Raw genomic sequence first — 27606 nt, 5'->3', positions numbered from 1 at the left:
AGCTCTACTCCATTACTTTACTTTAAAATAAATACATAATTGAATTAATTCTTAAATATAATGCTATATCCTTTAGATATCCTATAACAGCCCTTTGTGATTCATCCACCCATTTTCCTGTTGTTTTTAACCAGTCTTCAAGGTTCCATTTTTTCCTGTCTTTCTTATGGTTTTTTTATTTAATACTATACCTCTATATTGTAATTGTATATTAATATATTAGTACCACGTATCTTTCTGCTCAGTACTGATTGACATACAAATGTAATACTGTGAAATGCATAATGTCTCTTTTCTTTTAAGTTTTAATTTCTCAGCATTCTCCGCTTTTGCTGCTTCTCCAGGACTTAAGGAAAGCGGGGCTGCTGGTCTTTGCAAACAAGCAGGACGTCAAGGGTTGCTTGTCCGTGGCCGAGATCTCCCAGAGTCTCCAGCTCACCTCCGTCAAAGACCACCAGTGGCACATCCAGGCCTGTTGCGCCCTCACAGGAGAGGGGTGAGAAGAGCTTTACATGCTCATTCCTTTGCGTTCCAGCCATGCGATCGATAAATAGGAATGTGTTCGGCGTAACGACGCCTTGAATTCCCACCCCCTATGTCTCCAGGTTGTGCCAGGGTCTCGAGTGGATGATGTCACGGCTACGCGTCAGATGATGACCTTTGACCCCCACCGAGAAGTGCACCCCGGCTCTTTGTTTTCCTCTGCCTCCAAACATAAACTTGAATGGAAGATGGGGGATGTGGTGGCTTGTCGGATGGCCCGCACTCCTCCCTCCTCCTGTCCTGTGACGCTGCGACGTGGGGCAGCCCTCTGCCAGGAGGTTATATTATTATCTTCTGTGATAATTTATTTTTGCAAAAACTTGTTCTGAACTCGAAACAACGACAAAAAAAGGAGCTTTTCAGAGGAACACCGTTAGAGACTTGACTTATTTAAAATGAAATTTTCTGCACGTTTTTTTGTTTTGTTTTGTTTTGTTTTTTTTCCTTTAATGAAACACAGAGGTCAGCAAAGTGTCTCATGTGGAGCAGTGCAAGACTTGTTTCAACCTCTGTGAGTCTCGCCCGAGGTGGCCTTGCAGTATTGCCGGACTGGCTGTGGCGGTTTTTATTGGCCTCCTCAATGTGTACAGTCCAGTATTCTCTTTTAATGTGGTGCCTGCGACAAAATGTGCAACTGAAGATGGTCGATTGCGACTGAGACTTGCAGAACGGAGGGCGTCGTCACCGCGCGCCCTCTCTCTTTCAGTCTTAAATCGGTTAAATAAAGTGTTTTTATCTGTTTCAGGTGAACGACACTGTCCTGAATGAGTATTTCCTTTTGGCCGACTGTTGTTTTCCTCTGTGTGACACAGTAAATTGTGTTAATGTTGGTGTTTGTGACTTAAGTTTGTTTTCTTTCCCCTTTAGCCTTTTTCGGTATGTCGGTTCCCCGTGAGCCTACGGTCCCGGTGCCTTTCAGACAAAGTGAGAACGTTCAGGAGCAGCAGTAGGAGTTGATAGAGGAGATCCAGAGGGGGAGGCAGCGAGGTTCTCTCTGGTCTGATATTATTTTTAACACTTCAGACAATAGTTGACTAGGGTCACACCTGCAAAATCTTAGAAAGTAAAACACAAACTGCTCATATATACAAGTTCACATTTAAAATAATTTAAATCCTTTACATTTTGCCATCTGTCATTTGGCAAGAGGACAAAAAGAGATTGCTGCATTTCAAAATGTTCTCAGGTACAGAAGATCACACACAAGGTCCCATGCAAAATTTCACTGCATTGTTTTCAAATGAGAATTTGCCTCTGGCATGCCGGTGATCTCCCCGGAAACGACAAAAGTCAATTTGTGATTCTGACAACCCCTCCCACATGAGTGACATCGACCCCAGCTGGGTCTGGCTTCTGCCATTCAGTACACCATTCAGCTCATCCTGTGGCCTCCTATTTTCCTCTATTTTGCCTCCTTTCCCATCATGCTGTGCGACAACGCATCCGTTTGCGCTGGAAGTTAGAACCCAGTGTTTCCATTGGAGGGTTAGTTACGCTATTTTATGGACGTCTTTTTTTGTTTTGTTTGTTTTGGAACTAATTGTGCAAAGCTGGGTGGCTTGAGTTGATTAAAAATAAAAAACAAACAGATAAAGATCCGATAAATGCAATCACTTTGGATCACTTAGATTTCAGATTTCTGTGTTTTTCCATCCCTATATCTTCCCAACAATGCTCGACTGTTCTTTTGCAAGTCATCCTCTGACCTGTTTACTTTCTGACGTGTCCCTACGTTACCAACAGTTGGCTGTTGTTCTGTCCGCCCTGCACCTGTCGGCTTCTAGTTGCACTCGTCATCCGTGTCTTCATCTCTTTCCAGTGACTAAGCATCACAAAGCTCTCCCCACACTGCTCTTGGCACTGGGACACAGATCTGTTAACTGTGAGATTCTTACAAATCCCACCTAAACATAGTACACTAAATCCAGTGACATATTGGGTATTTTGAGCAATCAGCTGTAGCATTCCTAAACCTTTAAAGGGACTCTGTCCAACAATCTGTTAGATGGGCGATTTTAACACTAAGGGGGTGTTTTTTTTTTACGACAAAACCAGGAGATGATTTCCCAGGCTATTGTTTCTGTTCATGCAAATACATCAAATCCTTTCAGAAAATCACTTGCTTTAGTTCTTTGTAATGCTGTGTGTATTTTCCTCGCCGCTCTTTAAAAAAATTGGTCCAACAGGGGGTTTTAATAACAGATTCAAGATTCAGTGAGACGTGATAAATACTACAAAACGACACCTAAAGCGGTGCGACTGGGCTCAGGGACCGGCTTCAGTCATTCGGTGCATCACAGTAAAAACGGCCTTTCGCTCTCTCCAGAGGCGGACGCACAGCTGCTGCTGTCCATCTGTCCTTGGGTTGCCTCCCGCCTCAGTGTGGGAGAGCAATACACAGCATACCAGGGAAGATGAGCATCCTTTGAAGAGATGAAATAAACCATCGTTAATCTCAGTGTGTCGTTCTACGCTTCAAGTTTCCTCTATATGCTGTGTTTGTTCAGTGTCTTAAAATCTATATCAGATCCAACCAAATACTGAGTTTGTACCAATTTTATACTTCGCAACTTTGAAAATACATGTTTCAAAAGACAGTTACGAGGGAGATTGGGATTGTGCTTTTATACGAGACAAAGGTTTTTTTTTTTCATTCCGTGACCGTTTCAATGGAGCTCTTCCGTCTTCCTGCAGAAGACATTTTGGATGAAGACTGAAGAGCCGAAGCGTCAGGAGACGCGTCTTAAGGAAGACAGAAGAGCTCTGTTGAAACTGTCGAGTTACACAAAAAAAAACCTTGTTTGTCTTGTGGATAAGAATAATCAGGAACTCAGTATCAAACTTCAGACACGGCGAGCCAGTATGGACAGTTACAAAGGGCTTTAGAAGCCCCTCAAATGAGACGGTAGGAATGATTGACAATAGTTAAATATATTTAATTTTACATATTTATATATTTTAAATATGAATTACATTTGTCATTTAACCGTAATACAGGCAATTTCATCGATACATGGGGACTGATTTTCAAACACCCCACCTCCCCGATGCCATCTGTAATCAAATCAACACCATAAATAAAACATAGTAACAATTCAAAGATGGACTAAAAACACAAAATTCAAATTTGATGCGAAAACATAAAATTTGTCCCGGAAAGAGAAATGAATGAAATCAAAGTCCTGTTTCATTTCAGTTCCTGCTACAAAGCTTTTAACAGTAAGAACATTTTCCAGCATTTACCAACATTTAATGGTAAGAAAGAAAACACAAAAGGAAACATTGCAACCGACCTTTTAATGATTTTACGTTGAAAAAGACCATTGGTCAATTTAACAAATTCTCTGTTTTAATCCAAACTCTAGTGCATTACAACTGCAGAACCTTCAAATGTGTCATGTTGTGCATTCTTCCTTGAGGCTCTTCCCAAAGCAAATGACCTGTGCCTGACCTGTGCACAGTGACTCATTATCAGTTTCACAGGCTTTATTATTGATCCAGGGGTCACTGGTGGTATTACACACAAGTAGACCTCAATAAGTGGCTTATTTCAAGGGGAACGTCGTCTTCTTTCTATGCTTTCAGGCTCACATATCCTCAGTTTGATGTTGACCTGATTCTTGCCTAGCTCGGGGTCAGCTAACAGACGACCTCGACAGATCTGGCGCACGTGGCCTCAGGCCTCGGAGGGCCTTCGGCAAAAACCTTCCCCGCGCGCTCATGTCCGCGAGAAATCTCAGGCCCGTTCCCAATAAACAGCCAAAAAACATAGCGGCGCATGTCAACGTCATAGCAATCACTCATATTTGCACGGAGTCGCCCCGCTGTAGGCGAGCGTTGACGTCTTTTCCCGAGACCCCCCTCCTCGACACCCGTGCCCCGCTGCCTCCCTCATAACTTTACCGCTGATGCATTAGTCCCAACAGGTGCGCGTCTGAAAGGATCACTTAGGTATATTTAGATTTTGAAACCCGAGGTCCCCCGGCCTGTGATTGGCTGCGCCGCCCACATGATAACCTGGGTAGAAGCCGCAGCTGTGTGCTGTCGCCCGGCTTTTCTCTGGAGGGAAGCTGGGGAGTCTTTGGCGGCTTGGGGAGACCATTTAACTTTAATATAACTGGTAAGCAAAGAGAGGCCGAAGTACCCACAAATCCACATTTTCGACACCTCCGTGCATGGCTTTCTATCTCTTTGGGATTTCCGTCACTTTTGTCGCCCGCTGCCTGGATATGGACGCGCGAGGACAGCTGATTGAGGATTAAAGAGAATCGAGGCTGTCGCTGCACAGTGAAGGAGTAACCAAACAATCCAGAACTGCGAGACTCAAGTGAGATCCGACCGGGCCTTGCTTTTGGATGTATCCGAAAACTTCTGCAGCAGTCGAGCCATTCCGCCCTCTTACCAAGATTCTGGCACCTCTGCAGCTATTTCATCTTCACCTACCCTAAATCATCTGAAGTCTCTTTTTTTCCAACAAAATAATACTACTTTTTGCTAAAGGGAATGCGATCATCCTAAAAAAAGCTATTTAGTATGCCATCCTATATTTAACCTGTAGCCTCAGAAGGCATTGCATCCCCATCTGCTAAACGGAGTCAACCAATCGGGCTTTGGCATTAGCTTACATGTCAAATAGCTGGAGCACTGTTGGGCAGCTGTCACCAGCCTTCAGCCAGGAGCCACAGGTCTCCGTGCTGTGTTGTGGCAAGCGGGAGGGGGCGGGGGGAGTGAGGGTGGCTGTCGCGCACTCGGGGGAGGCCTGTTCTTCAAAAATAAACTTTCTCTGTCTGTGTGTGTCACCTTCTAGATCGATCATCTTCGTTGCGTTTTATACCGATTTGTACTCGTTGCACGGCCTGTGAGCTGTTTTATGAGTCTGTGTTGCTCTGTTTAGGACGGGGGCGAATCGCAAAGTTGGACTGTCAGTTTGAGACCCTAGTGGATGGCAAGTGAGGCTTCCTTACTGTCAGGGAATTCTGCGGGAATCTTTTGCTGGTATGGCAATTTGATGTTATTTTTCTTTTGCATAACGTCTTGCTCTTTCTTACTCTTTATTTTTGAGTAAGCTAACTGGCTTAAATCAAGTGGACAGTCGGCAGAAAATCTAAAAGCATTGCTCATTCTTTTGCCTTTAATCGTGAAGGACCCAATAATTGCTTTGTCATATTTCGATCAGTTGTCTTTTTAGAAGCTTTACTCACTCTGCACGACTGTTCGCCCCCCTCATTTGTTACTCGGTTGGCCAGCGAGGCCATACCTTGTCCTTCCTGGGTGCCATTAATGAATTCCTCAAAATGTCCTCTGTGTCTTGCACAGAACCTTTAAAACCATTCCACAATGACGGAAATTGTGGAGGAATATGAGGAGTATGAGGAGTATGAGGAGGAGGTGGAAGAGATTATCGATGAGGTAAGTAAATACCCTCTCACTGCCATCACCGCTTAAAGATTTCACGTTATGTTTATGACTTAAGTTAAGCAGCTTCTCGTAGTGTTATTAAACTTTGGGGCAATTCAGTTTGATTCAGTGGTTCGGTGCCACTGGGGAGCCCTATGAATAGTTAAGTTAGTGACCTCCTCCAGTCAGCAGTTCATGGAGTCAGTCATCTAAGTTTGCTGGCAGATCCTGTTTCAGGTGGGCATACCTTCGATGGGTTTTAAGTCCTAAAATACGCCAAAACTTCCAACTACAAGTCAAATTAGTGAAATTAACGAACAATTGGAAAAATCTCCAGTCGCCCTCGAATGATTTACAAAATGTAACCTGTGTTGCTGCCTTTTAGTTGCTCTAGGTGTTAAATAAATGCCGGTGACGTAAATGTTACACAACTGTCAGAGGCACCAGGTAGAATTTCAGAGTTCCTGTACTTGCATTACAACTTTCAGCCAACTTAATTTTTTTTTTGCAGGAGGCAATAAATTGCAATGTCTCAAACCAATCTGTAAGAAATAGCCTTCACAATGTTATCATGGATTAAACCCAAGCATATGATGGAATGTGGAGATTGGTTGTTCACAAAATACATTTAATATTGTTAGCTATGGTGCTGCACCACATCGGTTGCCTTTTTACATACAAACTACATGGCTTAAACCCATCAGGGCACGTCCATGGAACACGATACTGTCATCCTCCAGAATGTGATTTTAATTGGCAACAGACTGGATCCGACTCATCACCAGATGTTATTGTATTTTTAGAATTTTAGAATGTGCTAATTCTGTGTGAAGGCTCCGTTTTGTGTATGAGTTATGATGCTACTGAAGGTCTCCACGTCAGTGTCCAATGGAAGAGTGAAAGCAGAAGGCTAACACGTTAATCCTTTATTTCCTGGTGAAACAGGATTAAAGTTAGCCTTGTATCTTTTTTTTTTAACACCTAATAATGACTTGTTGATATCTTATAGGGGAATGTAATGATGCCTACTTTTTTTTTTTTTTACTTGGTGATGCAAAAATGCACAACCCCCCCACACAAAAAGAAAAAAAAAAATGATTACGTCCCCGTATAACATATCAATTTGATTTACCATCTTTACTGCAAAGATGTAAATCTTTTGGGAGGTGTGACAGGTGGAAACTCAATACGCTCTGATTTCACGATCACTTTCATCTACACTGTGGAGAAGAAAAAAAAAAAAAACCCAGTAAGACGGCTTCTTATTGAATCTACAGAATGGGGAGAAACATGGTGCTGTCAGAGGAAGAGATTGGAGTTTTGCTCCGTTTAACCCGGAGAAAAAGGACGTCCTGGATCAGTAGGCGGCAGAGTGTAGAGTTCTCCGTCTGGTATTCAGACAGATTTAGAAGTGGACATCTACGGCATACTGGCAGAGTGATATAGCTTGGGAAGAGAGAGAGAGAGAGAGAGAGGGAGAGAGAGAGAGAGAGAGAGAGGGTGGGGAAAGGGTGGAGAGAACGGGAGAAATAAAAGGGGACGAGTCACTTAAGCTGCGTTACAGTCTGACCGGGCAAGAAATTTGCTTAGGAGAGGCTCATGAGTGGAAAAACTAACAGTGTGACGGCTGTGTAAGCAGTCGAGCGACTCTGCTGCTTCCAAGAGTCTCCAGAGTATCACTGACAGCCATGGTTCTCCTCCCGTCTGTTAGATTGGAATATGGAAGCCTCTTACAAATGTTGACTTAAGACGATTGAGATGTTCTTTCTCTCAGCTCTGGTTAGATTTTCCAGTTTGACCTCCGGAAAAATTGGCTCGGCTCGTTCGACCTCGACCAACTGTAAACGTCTCACTGCGGTGATTCCTATGTTTAGTTTTAGGGAAGTCTAAATTAGGAAGGCTGAAATTTTGATTGGCTCCCCCGTGCATGGGACGGGAGCCGTGCACCGGAATTGCAAAAGTGCAGGCTGGAAATGAATAAATGACACGCGGATATGGTTTCAACCCAGGTTTTGGTTGCTAACAATGACCGAATATGTGATATTAGAAGCCCTGACTTTGTCATGCAGTAATTCTAGCATTTCTAGAATTTCTAGCATCACAGTGAAGGCGCTGAGTTTAATGAAAGCTGTTTAATGTAACAGAAAACAGCAAGAGCTTAGGCGTTAGCGGGCAGTTTCCGCACTCATTTCACTTTAAAACTTTCGTTTCAAACGCAATACCTTTTCTTCATTGCTGTCATAGCATTTCAACTGCGCAGAAAGCAAAACTTCCGGTTTGGCTATCAGAATATACTTTGATCTTTTGAATTTTGCCAAACCTGGCCCTTTTAGATTCGAAAGGACTTTGTGCGGTTAGACCACACAAAGGATCATAAGTGTTTCAACACTGCTGGGAGCAATGACAAACACGAACACAAACGCCGCCAAACCTTGCGACTGCCTGAAGATTTCAGGTTTGTCCCGTAAAGCCAGCGCAACGCGGAGACTTTTGATGGTCCTCAGTCCCCAGTAGAAAAGCAGACCGAATTAGGCCGCAGTCACAATTACAGCACGCGCACCCGCCCGGAGGACTTCCGGAGCCGCACAATTAAAGTCGAGCAGAGGAATTTGTGCATCGCGGGTTGGGCTAGTCTGTGTCGGGTGCCCTTCAGGTGTCAGAGCTGAGGAAAAATCACCCTCAATCCAACTACGAGAGTACTCTGCTGTTTCTCCCATAACTTGTTCTGGAAGTTCTGAAACCACAGAGCGTCTCTTCCCCGTATTTGTAACATGTCGAGCAGATTACCACGACACAGACTGTCACTGAGCACTCCACTCAGTTATTGCAGGTAACGCACCTCCTCCCAAGGGACAAAAAAAAGGAGGACACGCCTCTCCCTTGTCTTGACCGTGATGCATCCCCTCCACTGCCTGCATGCCTCATTAAACCTGCTGCCCCCCCATATTGTTTTGTTGAGAGTGTTGTGCCTTATATCCATAAATGTCTGCATGACTTTTGAACTTTTAGGTGAAAAAAACATGTGCAATTTAGTTTGAAATGTTTGGCCTAAGGAACGCTCTTTAAACAGTTAGCTGCTGCTCCCCTGCTCTGCCGGCAGAGGATATTATTATTCCACTGACTGAAAGCTTAAAATGCATGTATTGCAAAACTTGGAAGAAAGATCAATACTTGGATATTTCAAGCGCTTCACCCGTATTGGTGTTGCTTTCATTCGTCATCCAGTGATCCGTATACAGAACTTCCTCCAAACATATAATCGCACCACCGTCTTTATGACCACGTTCCATCTAGAACCCTGTGTAACTCTATTTACATAAGTTTTTTTTTTATTTTTTACTGTAATTACTGAAGTTGTAAAAGGTGAGCTATTAAATAGCACATACGACAAAATGCAAATAATATATCATATAATAAAATATAAAAAAAATAATATTTTCCTATCTTATGATTGCTTTGATTGACACTATCCTTTAAGGAAGATTAGCAAAACATCCATCCATATATATATATATATATATATATATATATATATATATATATATATATATATATTATTTTTTTTTTTTTGAATGATGAGATCTTGTCGCCTGTTATGCCAGCTTCCTTGAAAGCAGATGTAGTTATGGTTCCTGTTGCCGTGGAGCCCCGAGGCCCCTGGGGGCCCTTTCGGTCAATCAGGTGGCTCACAGAGTTTCCCTCTTTACCCCTCCAGTCTGGATTGCCCACCAGGAGAGTCAGAAAGAAGGTCAAGGTGGACACTTCCAAGTTTATGACTCCGTACCTGGCCCACAGCCAGAAGATGCTGGAGCAGTTCAGCCATGTAAGTACAAGTATTAGAGGGTAAACTATTTGAATAACAGCCACACTCTAAATTTAATACAGCATCACAAAATGTAAAAATAAAAATATTAGATTTTTGTGTAACTGTTTTATGTGTTTCTTTTTGTGCTCCTTTAAATATAGACTTAATTTCCAGTTTCATTTCGCTCCTTCCCATTTATTAGGACACAATATCTATTTAATTTCCAATAGCTTTTGACTCATATATATTTTTAATCAAAATAATAATTACCATTTAATTAGGTTTTATTGGTCCATCTCTTTTCCAAAACATTTACCTGTGTATGGGTTGTGTCATTTTGCACAAATAGTATGTAGTGGTTTAATTTGTTTTGCGTTTTTGGGGGGATATTGGCAGTTGATTACCAGTTTGTTGTTGACAGAACAAGTACCGGCACGCTTACGACATGTCGAGAGGGAAACCTCCTGCTGTCACCACTGAATCGCCCGAAATGATCCGCATCAGGAAGGCACAAGAACAGCTCAGTGAGGTACTAACTGGCCGACCGTGGTGTTGGGCTATGCTTGGGAAATGCCATTAATCTAATTCATCAGACCACAGAATACTGTTTATTTTTCTTACATGCATATATTTACTTCTTCATTCAATTCGATTCACCTTTAGGTCAAATACCGCATGGAGGGAAATAAGGTTCGCCACACGAGCTTGTATGATGGTGAGGCGCGGGAGGTCGCTCACGTCAAGCACGTGTCTGACCTTATTAGCAAGGTAGGTAACGCGTGTAACTAGAAGTATAACACAAATCCATACGGGCAGACATGCACCCAAAGGGATGCATCACACTTTTAAACTGATATATAAGTAAGGTTGTTGTTTGTTTTTTTTACTTTACACGGTCTAGGTTCTGTACAGGCAGAAGTGGGATGAGACCAAGGACAAGTACCTCTTACCCCCTGATGCTCCTGAACTGGTCCTGGCTGTGAAGAATGCTGCCAACTACAGCAAAGTCGGCACAGTTTTCCTTTTATGCAAAAATAGAGCATTATTTGCATCTATCTATCTATCTATCTATCTATCTATCTATCTAGACACACATGTGTATTTGTTTGCACTGACTGCATCACTTTTAAATAACGCATTTCTGTTGTTCTGCTGCTCTTGTAGAAACTCTACACCGAGGACTGGAATGAAGACAAGACCATGTTCTACCCGTACAGCGACAGCCCTGAGCTGCGCAGGGTGGCCAAAGCTCAGGAGGTCCTCAGTGATGTAAGTACATAGAGAGTCAAAAGAGATAATACTGTATAGTCAAATATATTCTGAAATGTATTAATGCCAAACATCACTATATTTGATGCTGAATATCTACAACATGACCAGCAGTGATGAGAGTCAGACCATACTGTAGGTGTCCCTTAGGAAAATTAATCTCTTCCCCCCCCCGACGTCACACTGTTACTATGATACACTCGTATGATCAGGCCGACACATTTTCTCCGCCTGTAGATTGTTTTGTCTCATTTCAAGGTCCGTTTGTCTTGACTGACTCAGCACTCGCGTTTCCAGCCACATTGCAGCCAATTAAAACGGTCATCCGTGTCCCTCGCTTGCGAATGCCACGGCGTTGCACCTTTCCTGCTGATGCGGGAGAGTCGCCAGTCGACTGTAGACACAATCTGTCTGAGGCAGACTGACGACAGGGGTCGGCTATTGATGTTTTTATCAAATTAACTGCCTCACCTAGTTTTAACCCCCCCCCCCCCCTCCTCTACTCTGTGTGCTTTGCTCCTGCTGCAGGTTCACTACAAGAAGGGTCATCATGAGCGCAAGGCCAAGTACACCTCTCTGGCCGATCCTCCTGAGATGGAGCTGGCCAGGAAGGCCGACCAGCAGCGCAGTGACGTGAGTACACAAAGCATTGGTGGGAGGGGGGGGGGGGGGAGCATAAACGCTGACGAGTGGAAAATATGAATTCCACACAACCAGGATGGTTTACAGAACGCATCCATTTATAAGCAAGATCAGCGGAGCTGCGTGTTTGCAGACTAGCTCCGGTATCTAGCGTCCTGTCTACAGTTAGACGCAGGCAACTGGCCTACAGCTTTCCTTATGAGCAGGTACTTGTTAGGACCTGCCTCATTAGCCTGGCTCTTCAAACAAGAGTTGATAATTAGGTCCCCTGCTGGACCTCACTGAAACTTCTTTTGGGTTAGTGACGATGGGAAAGGAGAGGATGAGAAATGAAATACTGGCTGCTTTAAAGGCAACTGCACTGTGTAAATGCATCCACTACGATTGATGGCAGTGGCGCTCTTCTTGCGCAGGGAGTTATAGCTACAAGCGCACACACAGCATAGACAGCAGGAGGTAGCAAGTGAAGTGAACAAGACAACATGAAAAATATTTTAGCAGGCACGAAAAGAAAGGTTGCCCAAAATGAGACCAACGAAAATTTCCCCAAAAGCTAAGTCGAGAAAATTTGACGAAGCGTATGTACCCCACCCACGCTGATAAGCTGAGTTTTGTTTTTGTTTTTTTGCGAAAATGTGCCGAATATTGTGGGGGGGGCAATTGAGAAAGCACTGCATTAAAGCCATGTTTGGCTGACTGGCCCAGGTTGTTGGGCCTCTTGCCTTCACAGTAATAATGGCCAGGATTTCTTTTTTCTCTGAGTAGTTGTGCGTTCGCGGCAAGACTCAGTGTCTCCTCTGTTAGTTGCATGAAGAGAGCTACATTAAAACTTTGCACATTCGCTTTGTGCACAGCGAAAGGAAAGGCAACAAATTAATAATGTATCCTAGTCATTCTCCAGAAGAATGTAACGGCTCAAACTTCCCACTCTGCAACTGCACTGTAACAGGGCAGTCAGAACACATCCAGCACTGCGCAATTGCCAGAAATAACTGGACACCTGCTGCCTGTTATTCCTGTCTGTACTAAACTGGAAGGGAGAGGCCCGACGAAAGGTTAACGCGACAGCCATCTTCCCGTGTCTTACTAACACAGTTTAAAAACAGCATCTTTTTTTTGCCCACAGCTCAAGTACAAGGAAGACTACAACAAAAACGTGAAGGGTCAATGGTGCGAGACGCCATACTTTGACGTGGCCACTGCCAGGGTGGCCATGGAAAACCTGAGCGACGTGAGAGCCGGCACTTCCGTACATTTGTTTCACGTCTACGGCTGTTTGTCACGTGTTCTTGCAACTGACGGTTTCTGCTTTCCCCTTGACAGAGGAGATACACGCAGCATCACGAAAACACAAAAGACCAAATATATTTCATGCAGACGGACACGCCCGTCTATGGCACAAACAAGAAGGCTCGTATTGCTGCCAGTGAGGTGAGCACGCACGTACGCACGCACGCACGCACACACGCACAAACAGACATCGGGGTATTTTTATAAATCCTGTCTCATGGGGAAGACGCGACAAAGAGGCGACCCGTGTCTCAGTGTGGAGCGTGAGTCAACGCTCTGAATCCGCTGTGACGCAGCCGCGGCCCTGTTTGGCGCCACGTAGCTCACAGGCCCGATCTGGCCCGACTGTACGTACGTGTACCCTCACTCCATCCCCGGTAGCGACGCCTCAGTATGTGCGAAAGAGGCTTTTCAGCCGACTGTATAACTCACAGCCGCCCACACTTAACGCACAATGGAGGCCAACGTCACCTCCGTGGTGTTTGACGTTGCCAAGGTTATTTTTTTGATACATATATGTTTATATACGCGAGTGAAAACCCCCTTTTCTTGTTTCTGCTTTTCAGGTCCAATACAAGAAGGAATATGAGAAAAACAAAGCGCAGGCCGACTATAATACACTCCCCGCGACAGACAATCCCCTCCTCAGGCAGCTCAGATACGCTGGCACCATCCTCAGTGATGTAGGTATCTGTTCACAAAGGTCTGAGTCATAATAGCTGTGTAATTAACGTATCTTGTTAATCTCAATACGAATTATAAAACACCTTTTATGACCAAACTACAGTGTGTAAATTGTGCTCGTCGCGTTTGCTCTGCTTTCTTTGCAGAAAGTGTACAAGGCCAACTATGAGAAATCCAGAGGCTTCAGCATCAACTACTGCGACACACCCAAGTTTCAGATGGACTCTGTGCTTAAACAGTTCAATGATGTAAGAATCAACCCACTAAATCCTTCCCACCGCTGTGTGAGATTGAGTGGCATCTTGTGGCAAGGCAGCGTATTACAAAGTACGGAACGCATATATTTGATATATGAGATATTTGATCTCATTAGCTCCAGATCAGACTGTGCAGTGTTTGCAGGAGGACTTTGGTGTCACTCTGCAAATACGTTTCTTTTATCAGGACATTCCATCTCAGAAAGGCCAACCTGATCTTTTCTTTTTTTTTTTTTTGTCCAGTTAAAGCGTTAAAGCCTTGAGTAGAGTCATGTTCTGGGCTGTTGTTAAAACTTACAGCATTATATATTTTACACACTCCTAACAAGTCCACCACCTCTGAATCTAAGTTATTATGAGTGAATGAAAACACAAAAGTGAATATGTTTTTGTGACCGTACAAATACATACAAACTTTTGTATTTTCTGGTCCACTTCATTCAAATAGACCCCTTTTAAATGTCACACATTCTGTCTTTGAAATGCTTTTTTTTTTTTTTTTTTCCCAGGCAAATTACAAAAAGAAGTATGACGAGGAGGTGAAGGGCCACTACCTCGGCAGCTACGAAGATCTCTACATGCTCCACTGTCAGAAAGTTGAGGAAATGAAGAGCGAGGTACGCTTCTGTTCTAAATGGTCGACGCTTGAGATTTTTCTCAGTGGACGAGCTTTTTAAAAATCGTCGCGTTGCTTCATTGAAATTGCGATGTGTCGTTCTGCAGCAAACGTACAAGGCTGAGTATGAGGACATCAAGACCAGGTGCTTCTTCCCTCAAACAATCACGCCTGAGTATGAAGCTGGAAAGAAACTTCAAGGCTGTAGCGATGTAAGCAGTACTTCATTATTAGTATTAGTATTATGTGTGTTTGTGTGTGTTCATTTGGTTTCGGATTGTTGAACGTATCCAAAAAATGTTTCTTTCCTTCTTGTGTTTTTTGCAGAAAACCTACCGGCAGCATCCAGACACGGTGAAATTCACACAAGTGACGGATTCCCCGGTCATGGTTCAAGCTGCCATCAACGCCAAACAACTCAGTGACGTACGTGCTGCATGGTCCGCCGTGTTCAATAATTCTGTATATTTGCCGTATTTGTCGACTTGCTATTCCTCCAGTTGCCAATTACTGCTCAGGATTGAATTCTCACGGATATGCAGACCCCCCCCCCTAAAATGTGCCCAATCATCCACATCGGCCAACTGTCGTTCTGTGGGCACCATGGAAACTGGAGAACCATCTCTCTGTAGTATAAATAGCACCGAGCATTCACTTGGCCCAGAATAAACCCAGTGATCGCATTGGCTCTGGGGAAGTGGAAAATGAGTCTCACATGGCCTCTGCATATTACAGTGCTGCCCTCCAGTGATCACAAATAACAAATGACACCTTAATCTCAGTTTAAACTGACTCTTATATTCAGGGGATGACATTTCTTTGGATGTGATTTTTATTTTATGTCTTTCTTTTTTCTTTTTTCACAGTTGGACTATAAAGCAAAGTACGAGGAAACTAAGTTCAAGTCTCACCTGCCCCCAGACTATCCTTTCTTCATACAGTCCAGAGTGAACGCCTTTAACCTCAGTGACGTGAGTATGCGTTGCCAAAACCTGTCAGTTTTTGTTGTGATTAGACTCATTTAGATTTTTAGGAGGCTGATACTCATATTTTGGAAGGTGGCTGGCTGAAGGCAAATATGCCAACATATATTTTATTTATTTATCAAGATATAACTGTTTAATAAGATGACGAAGGAGATGAAACAGAATTGCTAAACATTAATAAAGATTTTGAATAGAATACAGACAAAAATGTTGAAAGTAAATAGAGTGCATTGTCTCTGTTTTGTCTCTTTATTTAATTTAATATGTTAATATGTGCATTATATATATATGTGTATATATATATGTATATACAATATCTAAAAAAAAAAAATACTTACACTTACAAGCAGCATTTATCATCTCATTGAATAAGCACACTTTTGTAAATACTAGCTTAAATGAATGATCTGTTTCTGTTAACCTGCTTTATCAGTCTACCTTTAGCAATGAGTGTCTTCACTCCTGTCCCTGTCCTTCCACTGTGTTTTGCCTCACTGATGTTGATTTGCAATCGTTATTTGTGTCGTTCTGTCTCATTAGAACTGTTACAAGTACGACTGGGAGAAAACTAAAGCCAAAAAGTTTGAAGTCAAGGGCGACACTATTTCTATCCTTGCTGCCCGCGCTCACACTAACATCGCCAGTGATGTAAGTGTGCCACACTCTCACCCTTCATAATCTCTTTTGTGGGCTTTTGTTATTTATTTATTCCTCTCATAAATGACCCCCCCTCTGGTTTTTTATTCACTTAGGTTAAATACAAAAAAGAGTATGAGAAGAACAAGGGTCAGATGGTCGGAGCCCTCAGTATTAATGACGACCCCAAAATCCTGCACTCCGTTCATGTGGCCAAAATCCAGAGTGAAGTAAGCCATCGGCGCGCACCGTGCATGCTATGAACTTAATCAAGGACGCATCCGAACAATCTCTTGCTGATGTCTCCACAGCGTGAATACAAAAAGGACTATGAAAAGCTCAAGACCAAGTACCATGCGCCACTGGATATGATGTCGGTTACCTTGGCTAAGAAATCGCAGGGAATTGCCAGCATGGCTGGCTACAGGAGCATCAAGAACAACTACTTTCTTCCGTATGACAGCGTGCTGCTGGACTTGGCCAAGAAAGCTAACATCATCCAGAGCAATGTGAGGACAGACACATTCCTGATGTCTTGTTGTGTTGTTGTCTTTAGTAATCATTTACAGCAGTTGCTGGCAAATATTAGTATCAGGCGAATTTTGCTGAATTGGCACTATTTTCATTTTGTTGAATCATTTTGTTCACTTTTATTATGGTTTTGCCCCCATCACAGAATGAGTACAAGTCCGACTACAACACCTTCACCAAAGGTAGTCCATGGGTCACTTTTGGCTCCATGGACGTGGAAAGGAATAAGAGAGCTGCCGAGATCCTGAGTGAGGTGAGTGTGTGACATAGCAGAGCGTCCCGAGACTCTTTTTTTTTTGTTGTTGTTGTTCTGTTGAGATGTCATGTGTAAAATGTTCTTCTTTCCTGCAGAAAAAATACAGACAACACCCGGACACCATCCCCTTCACGTCCATCGACGACCACCCCATCATGATGCAAGCCAAAGTCAACCAGCTTCAGAGGAGTGACGTGAGTTCACAACCGACATTGTGATTAATTTTGAAATGAAATAAACCTTGACGCATCCCGTGACGTCTGCCCTGATTGTCCTGCTCTGTTACAGCTGTTCTATAAGAGGGGTCTGGAAGAGGTTCACCAGAAGTACTCTCTGCCTCCTGACGTGCCCGAGCTGCTTCAGGCAAAGTGTAACGCTTACAACATCAGCAATGTAAGCCAAAAAAAAGAAAATGTTTTTAAGCCATTTCAATATTTTATGTTTAAATTAATGCAAAACACATGTGGGATTACATTTTTTGTTTTCATTTCAGAACAACTACAAACTTGCCTGGAAAGATCTGATTGCCAAAGGCTACGACCTCAAGCCTAATGCCATCCCAATTTTGGCTGCCAAAGCTGCCAGGCATGCTGCCAGCGATGTAAGTTTTCTGGAAGAAAGGGTCAACTTCACAGTCTTTTGTTCTGCACACTATTTAATGTACATTTTTAATCTAATAAATGGTAGCAGGACAAATTAAACATCAAAATCAATAAACAGACTCTCTCATCATATCGATTTTTTTGAGAGCAATTCTTTCGCTTTACTCCTTTAAGTTAATGTAGGAGGTGTGTGACCTGTAGTCCTTACCATTACCATTAACAAGGTCCTAAAGCTGCACAATTAATACACAATTAGAAAGCTGGACAGTAGTTTGCAATCACTTACATCCCTTTCCAAAACACCTCAGACACCATTTATCTGTAAACTATCTGTACATGGAGACTAAAACGAATGCACGTTCTGATCTCTAGGTCCAGTATAAGAAGGCTTATGAGAAGGAGAGAGGCCACCACGTTGGCTTCCGCAGCATCAAGGACGACCCCCTACTGGTTCACTACATGGAGGTGGCCAAGTTGCAGAGTGACAAGAACTACAAGAAGGACTACCACAAGGCCAAGCTGAAGTATCACACCCCGGTGGACATGATGAGTTTAGCTCATGCCAAGCACGCCTCAAGGGTGCAGACCTTTGCAGGCTACAAGCAGCACCACCACAACTACTTCCTCATGCCGGACTCCATGAGTTTGGACCTTGCTCGCACCATGAACTACAACGCCAGCAATGTAAGTTGTTTTTTGTTTTGTTTTGCTTTGTTTTATTTTAAGACATTTGAGCAAATCTTGTATTGTTTTTTGCTTCTTTTTTCCACAGTACAACTATAAAATGGAATACGAGAACTCCGTCAAAGGAATGGGCTGGGTTCCCATTGGCTCCCTGGAGGTGGAAAAAGCCAAGGCAGCAGGAGCAGCTCTGGATGAGAAGAAGTACCGTCAGCACCCTGCCACTCTCAAGTTCACCAGTGGCATGGACGCCATGAACATGGAGCTGGCCAAGTCAAATGCCAAGATCCTGAACGAGGTCGGGACAAAACGTACTCCCGTCCCTATTCTGTGCCAACATAGAACCGAATCAAGTGAACTTACAGAAACCACTCTCTGTTTTTTTGTGATTGCACAGAAAGAATACAGGGCCAGTGGAAAGAAGTTCAAGCACACCTACCATCTTCCTCCTGATGCCCCTGAGCTGCTGCAAGCCAGATACAATGCTGTTAACATCAGCCAGGTTATTTAATGTTCCTCACTATTGTTTTTGTTCCTGTGTTATAAAGGCATTTACAATGAATTGTGTCGTGTGTTATGAAGTCGAAATTACGTCCCTCTCACCCAGAATTACTACACCTACGCTCATCGCCAAGACCTGCTCAAAGGACATCACGTGAAAGAGGATGCCATTCCCATTGTTTCAGCCAAGTCCACCAGAGACATTGCCAGCAATGTATGTTTTGAAGACACTAATAACATCCCTATTCATGTGTCACTGAATCCTCTTAATTCATTCATACCAATTGCTATTTTGCTTTGCTCATTCAGTACAAGTACAAGCTGGCGTACGAGAAAGCCAGAGGCCACCACGTTGGCTTCCGCAGCCTGCAGGACGACCCTCTGCTGGTTCACTACATGGGGGTGGCCAAGATGCAGAGTGAAAAGAACTACAAGAAGGACTACCACAAGGCCAAGCTGAAGTACCACACTCCGGTGGACATGATGAGCATGGTCCATTCCAAGCATGCCTCCGCTGTTCAAACCATGGCCGGATACAGGAAGATCCCCCACAAGCACTTCCTCCTGCCGGACAACATGCAGCTGCAGCTGTGCCGCAACATGATGGAGATCCAGAGTGATGTAAGTTTTCAGATCTGTACAGTAAATGAAGGGATGATGACAAAAAAAATAACCGTGACATTTAAATGTGCTTTCTTTGCATTTTCCTCAGAATGTCTACAAGGCTGACTACAGAAACTTCCACAGAGGTGCAGCCTGGGTCCCCATTGGTTCGCTGGATCTTGAGAAGGCCAAAGCTGCTGCAACAGCGCTAGATGAGAGAGGCTATCGCCAGCCTCCGAGCAGCCTCAAGTTCACGAGTAAAACCGACTCCATGAATATGGCTCTGGCTCTGACCAACACCAAGCAACTGGACAACGTAAGAATGTCTCATTCATCAGAAATACAAACGCCCTTTAAATGCACAAGATATATGCACACGCAAGGTTTTTGCTGTGTCTTCTCTCTTCTTTAGGCATCGTATAAAGCCTCCGGGGAGAAGTTCATGCACACCTATCACCTGCCCGCCGACAGCCCCGAATTCCTTCAGGCTAAATTCAATGCTCAGACCATGAGTGAGGTCAGAGATTCATTTAGAGTTGAAAATAAAAAGTCTTACGTTGATCTTTACACAAATGCATAAATGTAAAAGGTCTCAAAAAACCAAAGTGTTTACCTGTGTTAATAACACTGTTCTAACACATTGCTGTTCATCCACAGAGTCACTACAAACACAAGTGGCTGAGCGATATCGCCAAGGGATATGACATGAAGCCCGACGCTATACCTATTCTGCGCGCCAAGCAAGGCAGACATATTGCTAGTGATGTGAGTAAATACTCTATATACACAAAAGTTTAAGATTTTGTATTATATCTAAACAGAAACTTTACCATTAGAAGTGTCCAATGGTGTCAATTCTCTTTTCTAAAAAAAATAGGTCCAATACAAAAAGGCGTACGAGAAAGCCCGAGGCCACCACGTCGGCTTCCGCAGCATCCAGGACGACCCTCTGCTGGTTCACTACATGGAGGTGGCTCGTCTGCAGAGTGACAAGAACTACAAGAAGGACTACCACAAGGCCAAGCTGAAGTACCACACCCCGGTGGACATGATGAGCATGGCCCATGCCAAGCAGGCCTCCACTGTTCAGACTATGATTGGATACAAAAAGATTCCTCACAACTACTTCCTCCTGCCGGACAACATGCACCTGAGGCTGTGCCGCACCATGAATACCCAGTCCAGTGATGTGAGTGAAGATTAATGTACTCTTTGCTTTGCTGTACAAATCTTCTCTGCCTCCGAGCAAACATTTTAATTAAATCTGTCAATGGCATTTTTTTTAATCGTTTGACAAGTTCAGAAATCCAACCTCTTGTTCTCTCTTTTCAGTGCGATTACAAGTCTGAGTGGAACAACAGCATCAGGGGTATTGGATGGGTCCCCATTGGCTCACTGGGTGTCGAGACCGCTAAAGTCGGCAACGACATCCAGAGTGAGACGAAGTACCGCACTCATCCGTCCACCCACAAGTTCAGCAAGCTGATGGACTCCATGGACTTGACCCTGGCCACCGCCAACAATCAGATCATGAATAAGGTGCGGCATGTTCAAGTACACAGGGAGGGGTCACTCAGCACAAATACAGATGTAATTCTTCACTGTTATTTTCACTCTGTTTCAACAGAAAGCGTACACTGCCGCCTGGGACAAGGACAAGCTGACTGTTCACATCATGCCAGACGCTCCTGAGATTCTCCTTGCGAAGGCCAATGCCCTTACCATGAGCAATGTAAGACATCAGATTTTCCCTATTGGCTTACATTTTTAGTCATACGTACAAAAATTCACTCACACTTAAATGTGTATTTGTTTTCACAGAAACTTTACAAATCTGGTCTTGTGGAAATGGCCAATAAGGGCTACAACCTCAAAGCAGATGCCATCCCAATCAAAGCAGCCAAGTCCGGTACCACCATTGCCAGTAATGTAAGTCCTGAATAATTTCCTCAAGTCAAACGATGACGTTTGTATTATATCAAGCCATTGAAAGTGATATAAAAACTGTGATTAGAAAAGCCCAGTGGCCGCTGCAGATTTCATAAGTCCACAATCCCTCAAAATATTTAACAGTTAATGACCAGATGTGCTTTCATCTCTAGGTCCAGTATAAAAAGGCGTACGAGAAAGCCAGAGGCCACCACGTTGGCTTCCGCAGCATCAAGGACGACCCCCTGCTGGTTCACTACATGGAGGTGGCCCGCTTGCAGAGTGACAAGAACTACAAGAAGGACTACCACAAGTCCAAGCTGAAGTATCACTCCCCGGTGGACATGATGAGCATGGTCCATGCCAAGCACGCCTCCACTGTCCAAACCATGGCCGGATACAAAAAGATCCACCACACCAACAGTCTCCTCCCTGACGCCATGAACTTTGTGCTGGCGCGCACAATGAACGTTCAGGCTAGTGATGTAAGTCTGAATGAACTCTCAAAAATATGCTGTGCTTTTTTTTTCCTGATGCACATAAAAAAGAAACAACGTGTGCTTTAGATAATAAATAGCTTGAACAATCTTTTTTTTTTTTTTTAGTGCGATTACAAGTCTGAGTGGAACAACAGCATCAGGGGTATTGGCTGGATCCCCATTGGCTCACTGGGTGTCGAGACCGCCAAACTCGGCAACGACATCCAGAGTGAGAAGAAGTACCGCACTCATCCATCCACCCACAAGTTCAGCAAGCTGATGGACTCCATGGACTTGACCCTGGCCACCGCCAACAATCAGATCATGAATAAGGTGCGGCACGTTCATGTGCACAGGGTAGGATCACTTAGTACTAATACAGATGTAACTCACAGTTATTTACACTCTGTTTCAACAGAAAGCATACACTGCAGCCTGGGACAAGGACAAGCTGACTGTTCACATCATGCCAGACGCTCCTGAGATTGTTTTGGCCAAGGCTAATTCCTTGACCATGAGCGATGTAAGTGGAAATGATCAAACCGAAAATCTAACAAGCTGCGTTTTGACTTGCGTTTACCAAATTTGAGAATCAAAACCACGTTCTTTTTCTTGCAGAAACTTTACAAAGCTGGTCTTGCAGAAATGGCAAAGAAAGGCCACAATGTTAAAGTAGACGCCATCGCTATTCAGGCCGCCAAGTCTGGTACCACCATTGCCAGCAATGTAAGTTCCAACCTGTAGGAAGTCAGTGCTGGCGGCACACCTGCTCAAATGTATGTCCTGCAACAGAACTATGACCAACACGCTTTCTCCGTTGCCCTCCAGTACAAGTACAAGCTGGCGTACGAGAAAGCCAGAGGCCACCACGTTGGCTTCCGCAGCATCAAGGACGACCCCCTGCTGGTTCACTACATGGAGGTGGCCCGTCTGCAGAGTGACAAGAACTACAAGAAGGACTACCACAAGTCCAAGCTGAAGTATCACTCCCCGGTAGACATGATGAGTTTGGCCCATGCCAAGCACGCCTCCGCTGTTCAAACCATGGCCGGATACAGGAACATCGTCCCCCGCTACACCGTCCTTTCTGACGCCATGAACCTGGAACTCGCTCGCAACATGCAGTTCATTGCCAGTGATGTATGTATTTGCGATTATGCCGACGTCATACACGTTCATTCAAATCCAAACGTGACCATGAAAATAGCATCAGGGGTGGCTTGGACAGCAAGCAATGCAATCAACTTCACTTTGCCTTATGCCATAGAACCAGTACAAGAGTGACTATCACAACAGCGTCAGAGGAACTGGCTGGGTTCCTATTGGATCATTGGATGTCGAGAAAGCGAAGACGGCCGGCCATATCTTCAGCGAGCCCCGATATCGTCAACTTCCCAGCAACTTCAAGTTCACCAAGGACATGCATTCCATGGATCTGGTGCTGGCCACCGCCAACAACCAGATTATGGACAAGGTACTGTGAAATGCTGCGTATGTCACTATCATACATATCACCTTTGTATAATAGTTATCTTACTAATATCGTAATTTTTCTCCTAGAAATCCTACACTAAAAGCTGGGACAGCGACAAGACCACGATCCACATCATGCCTGATGCCATGGACATTGCCCTGGCCAGGGAAAACAAGAAACACTACAGCGAGGTATTGTTCGGTTTTCTACCTTTTTCTTCTGCATAATACAGGTCTGTTGAGATTTGGATGGAAAAGTAAATGAACAATCTCCCACAGTATCCACATTAATACCACCGTAACGCAGGTTTGAAGAGTGAAAGTGGGTACATTAACCTGGATTTTTTTATTTTCAAACATGTGTTCTACTTTTGTCCTTTCTTTAGAAATTGTACAAACTGGACAATGAGCTCGCCAAGAAGAAGGGGCATAATTTCCGTGCTGATGCAATCGCAGTCCGGAGTGCCAAAGCCTCCAGTATTATCGCCAGCGACGTAAGTGTTTGTGTTCCAGTTGGCCTCTATTTCATCCTCTCCAAAATTCCACTTCCCTAAATTGAATTACGAATATTCTCACACTTGCCTTTTCAGTTTAAGTACAAGACTGGATACCGCAAGCAGGTGGGCCACCACATCGGCGCTCGCTCCATCCAGGACGACCCTCTGCTGATGCTGGCTCTGAACTCAGCCAAGATCGCCAGTGATGCCCTCTACAAGAAGGACTTCAACAAGTCCAAGACCAAATTCCACCTCCCAGTGGACATGATGGCCTTTGAGCTGGCCAAGAAGAACCAGATCCAGGTCAACCATGCCAACTACATCACCCGCCTGCACAACTGGACCTGCCTGCCCGACTCCAGCGACGTGAGGCAGGCCAGACACGCGTATGACCTGCAGAGTGATGTGAGCGATGAATCTTTGAATCTAATGGTTTAAAACTGTAACGATTTCCCTCGTATGTGATGCTATTTTCTTTTCAAGCAACCCTTCAGCATAGCCAACCCATGTTTGTTGTTGTGCATAGGCCGTTTACAAGGCGGATCAGAGGATGTTGCAGGGCGTTGGGTGGGTGCCAATAGGCTCACTGGATGTTGAGAAGGCAAAGAAGGCTGGTGAGATCCTGAGCGAACATATGTATCGTCAGCACCCGAGCAACTACAAATTTAAAATCACCACCGAAGACATGCCCATGGTGCTGGCCAAGGCCAATGCCCAGAACATGGACAAGGTATTTCCTTTGCAGCTTTAAAAGCAAAACACAATTAAGACACATCAAATCACTAGTCATGGTAGTTTTTACTGAACGTTTAAAGCACAAACAAAACCTCAACTGTGAAATTCATGCAAGAAATTTCTAAACTTTCTTAGAATTTTAGTAGTGATTACACTTTTTTTTTTTTTTGGTTTCTACAGAGTTCTTACATCCAAGCATGGGAGAAAGACAAGACAAGCATTCATGTCATGCCTGATGCCATGGATATACTTCTGGCCAAAGCAAACAAATCCAACTACAGCATGGTGAGTGCCTGCCATGTTTTTTCTTGTAAAAGGTTGACTTATAATGCAGAGCGAAAAGACAACCTGGGGAAATTGGGAAGATTCTTTAACGCTTTGCAACTCTCTCTCTCTCTCCTTTTCATAGAAAATGTACAGGCAGGCAAACGAAGAGGCCAAGAAGAAGGGCTATGACCTGCGTAATGATGCCATTTCCATCATCGCAGCAAAAGCCACAAGAGATATTGCCAGCGACGTAAGATAATTTACTAATAAAAGTCATCTCACTCATCAAGCTGTGATGTATCTGACCCATTATAATCCTATGAGTTTCTTCACTACTGAAACATCAAACTCTAAATAACTAATGCATTTTATTACAGAATGTGAAGAAATTTTCAGGTCATGCTAAGATCACCATATAGTGATCTCTTGTTGTTGTTTTTTGTCTCCTCCCTCAATTGTAGTACAAGTACAAGACTGGATACCGCAAGCAGGTGGGCCACCACATCGGCGCTCGCTCCATCCAGGACGACCCTCTGCTGGTGCTGGCTCTGAACTCAGCCAAGATCGCCAGCGACTTCCTGTACAAGAAGGACTTCAACAAGTCCAAGACCAAGTTCCACCTCCCAGTGGACATGATGGCCTTTGAGCTGGCCAAGAAGAACCAGATCCAGGTCAACCATGCCAACTACATCACCCGCCTGCACAACTGGACCTGCCTGCCCGACTCCAGCGACGTGAGGCAGGCCAGACACGCGTATGACCTGCAGAGCGATGTGAGAATGGAATAATTATTTTTCTTAAAAATGTTAACATCATTATGTTATTTTTTTTTATAATCGCTATCAACTTTGATTTTTCCCAGGCTGTTTACAAGGCGGACCAGAGGATGTTGCAGGGTGTTGGATGGGTGCCAATTGGTTCCCTGGATGTTGAGAAGGTTAAGAAAGCTGGAGAGATCCTGAGTGAGTCAAAGTATCGTCAGCACCCGAGCAACTACAAATTTAAAATCACCACTGAAGACATGCCCATGGTGCTGGCCAAGGCCAACGCTCAGGTCATGAACAAGGTATGCATCATCAATTTGAAACAGCTTTTGATTAAAAAGTTATCATAATTCCTGATTTGTACTTTGTGCATTGTCATACGGACATTTGTCTAAGTTTGCGTAGATGGTGTTTTCTTTTGTTTCTTGATTAACAAACCTTTATGTTCTTTGACAACAGAGTGCCTACGTTGAGGCTTGGAATGAAGACAAGAGCAAGATCCACGTTATGCCTGATTGCATGGACGTTGTTCTGGCAAAAGCCAACAATGTTAACTACAGCTTGGTAAGCAAAGAGTCAAACACAATACATAAATAGAGAAATAAATGAAGAACCTCTTGTGTGTCGTGAATGTATGACCCAAAGAAATGGTTTTCCAGTTTTTAATGACAGATATTTTTATCCATCATTGTTGGGTTCTGGCTGTGTCCTCATAGAAAAAGTACAAACAGGCAAGTGAAGATGCCAAGAAGAAGGGCTACGACCTTCGCAACGATGCCATTTCCATCATTGCAGCCAGAGCTTCCAGAGACATTGCCAGTGATGTAAGCTTCTGCAGCTTGCAGCTTTTGCGTTTAATACATCATTACAAATCATTTCTCAAGGCGAATATGTCCTTAAAAAAAATGCAACCAATGTTTCTTTTAGTACAAGTACAAGACTGGATACCGCAAGCAGGTGGGCCACCACATCGGCGCTCGCTCCATCCAGGACGACCCTCTGCTGATGCTGGCTCTGAACTCAGCCAAGATCGCCAGCGACTTCCTGTACAAGAAGGACTTCAACAAGTCCAAGACCAAGTTCCACCTCCCAGTGGACATGATGGCCTTTGAGCTGGCCAAGAAGAACCAGATCCAGGTCAACCATGCCAACTACATCACCCGCCTGCACAACTGGACCTGCCTGCCCGACTCCAGCGACGTGAGGCAGGCCAGACACGCGTATGACCTGCAGAGCGATGTGAGTTTAAATACTTAAAATTTAGAGAAGATTTACAGAATCTACTTTTCTATTTTCTTGAGCTAAAAGACAAAGATCTTCTCAATTGTGTTACAGCGCTACATTTAATGGCATGCCTTGTCATATAAATATTAATACTATATACTGTTATACTTTACTTTAATATTTAATAATGTTCCTTTGTCCAGGCTGTGTATCAGGAGGATCTGAGGAATTTGAAGGGTACTGGATGGGTGCCAATTGGTTCCCTGGATGTTGAGAAGGTTAAGAAAGCTGGAGAGATCCTGAGTGAGTCAAAGTATCGTCAGCACCCGAGCAACTACAAATTTAAAATCACCACTGAAGACATGCCCATGGTGCTGGCCAAGGCCAACGCTCAGGTCATGAACAAGGTGAGGATTTCTTTCTAATGATATCGTGACAGTCACCACCCGTAGCAGTTCCTTGAGATTATTACGGCACCGCTTAAAAGAATCTTGTGGAGTTCTTAATTTCCCTTGTTTTGTTTTGGTTTTTTTTGTCTGACTGCAGAAAACCTACATTGAAAACTGGGAGAACGAGAAGACAAAGATCCATGTCATGCCTGATGCTATGGATGTTCTTCTAGCTAAAGCAAACAGCCTGAACTACAGCTTGGTACTTGAAAATGTTTTTAACCAACCATTCCAAAAGTGTTGTTCGCACCAGAAATTGCATACCCTAAACATTTTTGGTATGATTTTTCTTGATTGCAGAAAAGATACAAACAGGCCAATGAAGATTCCAAGAAGAAGGGTTACGATCTGCGCAACAATGCCATTTCCATTTTGGCTGCCAGGGCTTCAAGGGATATTGCCAGTGATGTATGTTTTTGATTAATTCTTCTAACGTGATGTAACATTTATCAGTTTGGTAACAGCTAATTTTGGTCTGACTTTGTCATGA

At 43.8% G+C, this 27606-nt stretch overlaps 2 protein-coding genes across 14 annotated transcripts in view; both read left to right on the top strand.

Annotated features, from left to right (window-relative positions):
- arl5a (ADP-ribosylation factor-like 5A) overlaps positions 1-1376 on the top strand; it is a 4416-nt gene extending 3040 nt beyond the window's left edge. Inside the window, exons 5-6 of the mRNA XM_076030967.1 lie at positions 345-496; positions 606-1376. Coding sequence (XP_075887082.1) covers positions 345-496; positions 606-654 — 201 coding nt within the window. The 3' untranslated portion in view covers positions 655-1376. The remainder of the gene's footprint in view (positions 1-344; positions 497-605) is intronic.
- A 3202-nt stretch (positions 1377-4578) lies between these two features.
- Positions 4579-27606, top strand: part of neb (nebulin) — a 60456-nt gene continuing 37428 nt past the window's right edge. For 6 of the 13 annotated variants that reach the window (XM_076030957.1, XM_076030958.1, XM_076030960.1 and 3 more), the window contains exons 1-57: positions 4587-4663; positions 5438-5538; positions 5860-5952; positions 8723-8770; positions 9656-9763; positions 10167-10274; positions 10409-10513; positions 10647-10751; positions 10910-11014; positions 11543-11647; positions 12783-12887; positions 12980-13087; positions 13513-13629; positions 13777-13878; positions 14397-14504; positions 14611-14715; positions 14831-14929; positions 15370-15474; positions 16030-16137; positions 16242-16355; positions 16437-16634; positions 16802-16909; positions 17008-17106; positions 17201-17305; positions 17406-17513; positions 17887-18198; positions 18287-18493; positions 18593-18697; positions 18803-18910; positions 19006-19317; positions 19409-19615; positions 19712-19816; positions 19957-20064; positions 20177-20488; positions 20632-20838; positions 20927-21031; positions 21121-21228; positions 21402-21713; positions 21834-22040; positions 22126-22230; positions 22326-22433; positions 22536-22847; positions 22975-23181; positions 23268-23372; positions 23567-23674; positions 23771-24082; positions 24204-24407; positions 24593-24697; positions 24822-24929; positions 25141-25452; positions 25542-25745; positions 25903-26007; positions 26160-26267; positions 26371-26682; positions 26871-27074; positions 27214-27318; positions 27417-27524. In XM_076030957.1, coding sequence (XP_075887072.1) covers positions 5881-5952; positions 8723-8770; positions 9656-9763; positions 10167-10274; positions 10409-10513; positions 10647-10751; positions 10910-11014; positions 11543-11647; positions 12783-12887; positions 12980-13087; positions 13513-13629; positions 13777-13878; positions 14397-14504; positions 14611-14715; positions 14831-14929; positions 15370-15474; positions 16030-16137; positions 16242-16355; positions 16437-16634; positions 16802-16909; positions 17008-17106; positions 17201-17305; positions 17406-17513; positions 17887-18198; positions 18287-18493; positions 18593-18697; positions 18803-18910; positions 19006-19317; positions 19409-19615; positions 19712-19816; positions 19957-20064; positions 20177-20488; positions 20632-20838; positions 20927-21031; positions 21121-21228; positions 21402-21713; positions 21834-22040; positions 22126-22230; positions 22326-22433; positions 22536-22847; positions 22975-23181; positions 23268-23372; positions 23567-23674; positions 23771-24082; positions 24204-24407; positions 24593-24697; positions 24822-24929; positions 25141-25452; positions 25542-25745; positions 25903-26007; positions 26160-26267; positions 26371-26682; positions 26871-27074; positions 27214-27318; positions 27417-27524 — 8292 coding nt within the window. In that variant the 5' untranslated portion in view covers positions 4587-4663; positions 5438-5538; positions 5860-5880. Of the gene's footprint in view, positions 4664-5389; positions 5539-5859; positions 5953-8722; positions 8771-9655; positions 9764-10166; positions 10275-10408; positions 10514-10646; positions 10752-10909; positions 11015-11542; positions 11648-12782; positions 12888-12979; positions 13088-13512; positions 13630-13776; positions 13879-14396; positions 14505-14610; positions 14716-14830; positions 14930-15369; positions 15475-16029; positions 16138-16241; positions 16356-16436; positions 16635-16801; positions 16910-17007; positions 17107-17200; positions 17306-17405; positions 17514-17886; positions 18199-18286; positions 18494-18592; positions 18698-18802; positions 18911-19005; positions 19318-19408; positions 19616-19711; positions 19817-19956; positions 20065-20176; positions 20489-20631; positions 20839-20926; positions 21032-21120; positions 21229-21401; positions 21714-21833; positions 22041-22125; positions 22231-22325; positions 22434-22535; positions 22848-22974; positions 23182-23267; positions 23373-23566; positions 23675-23770; positions 24083-24203; positions 24408-24592; positions 24698-24821; positions 24930-25140; positions 25453-25541; positions 25746-25902; positions 26008-26159; positions 26268-26370; positions 26683-26870; positions 27075-27213; positions 27319-27416; positions 27525-27606 lie in introns of those variants that run through there. The other 7 variants (XM_076030963.1, XM_076030959.1, XM_076030953.1 and 4 more) reach the window with 5 other exon arrangements.

Source organism: Nelusetta ayraudi, unplaced genomic scaffold (assembly GCF_046127955.1).
Source record: "Nelusetta ayraudi isolate G7.1 ecotype Tasmania unplaced genomic scaffold, CSIRO-AGI_Nayr_v1 ptg000031l, whole genome shotgun sequence".
Lineage (NCBI taxonomy): Eukaryota > Metazoa > Chordata > Actinopteri > Tetraodontiformes > Monacanthidae > Nelusetta > Nelusetta ayraudi.
The sequence above is the reverse complement of the archived record's forward strand: the minus strand, read 5'-3'. Positions and strand labels throughout refer to the sequence as shown.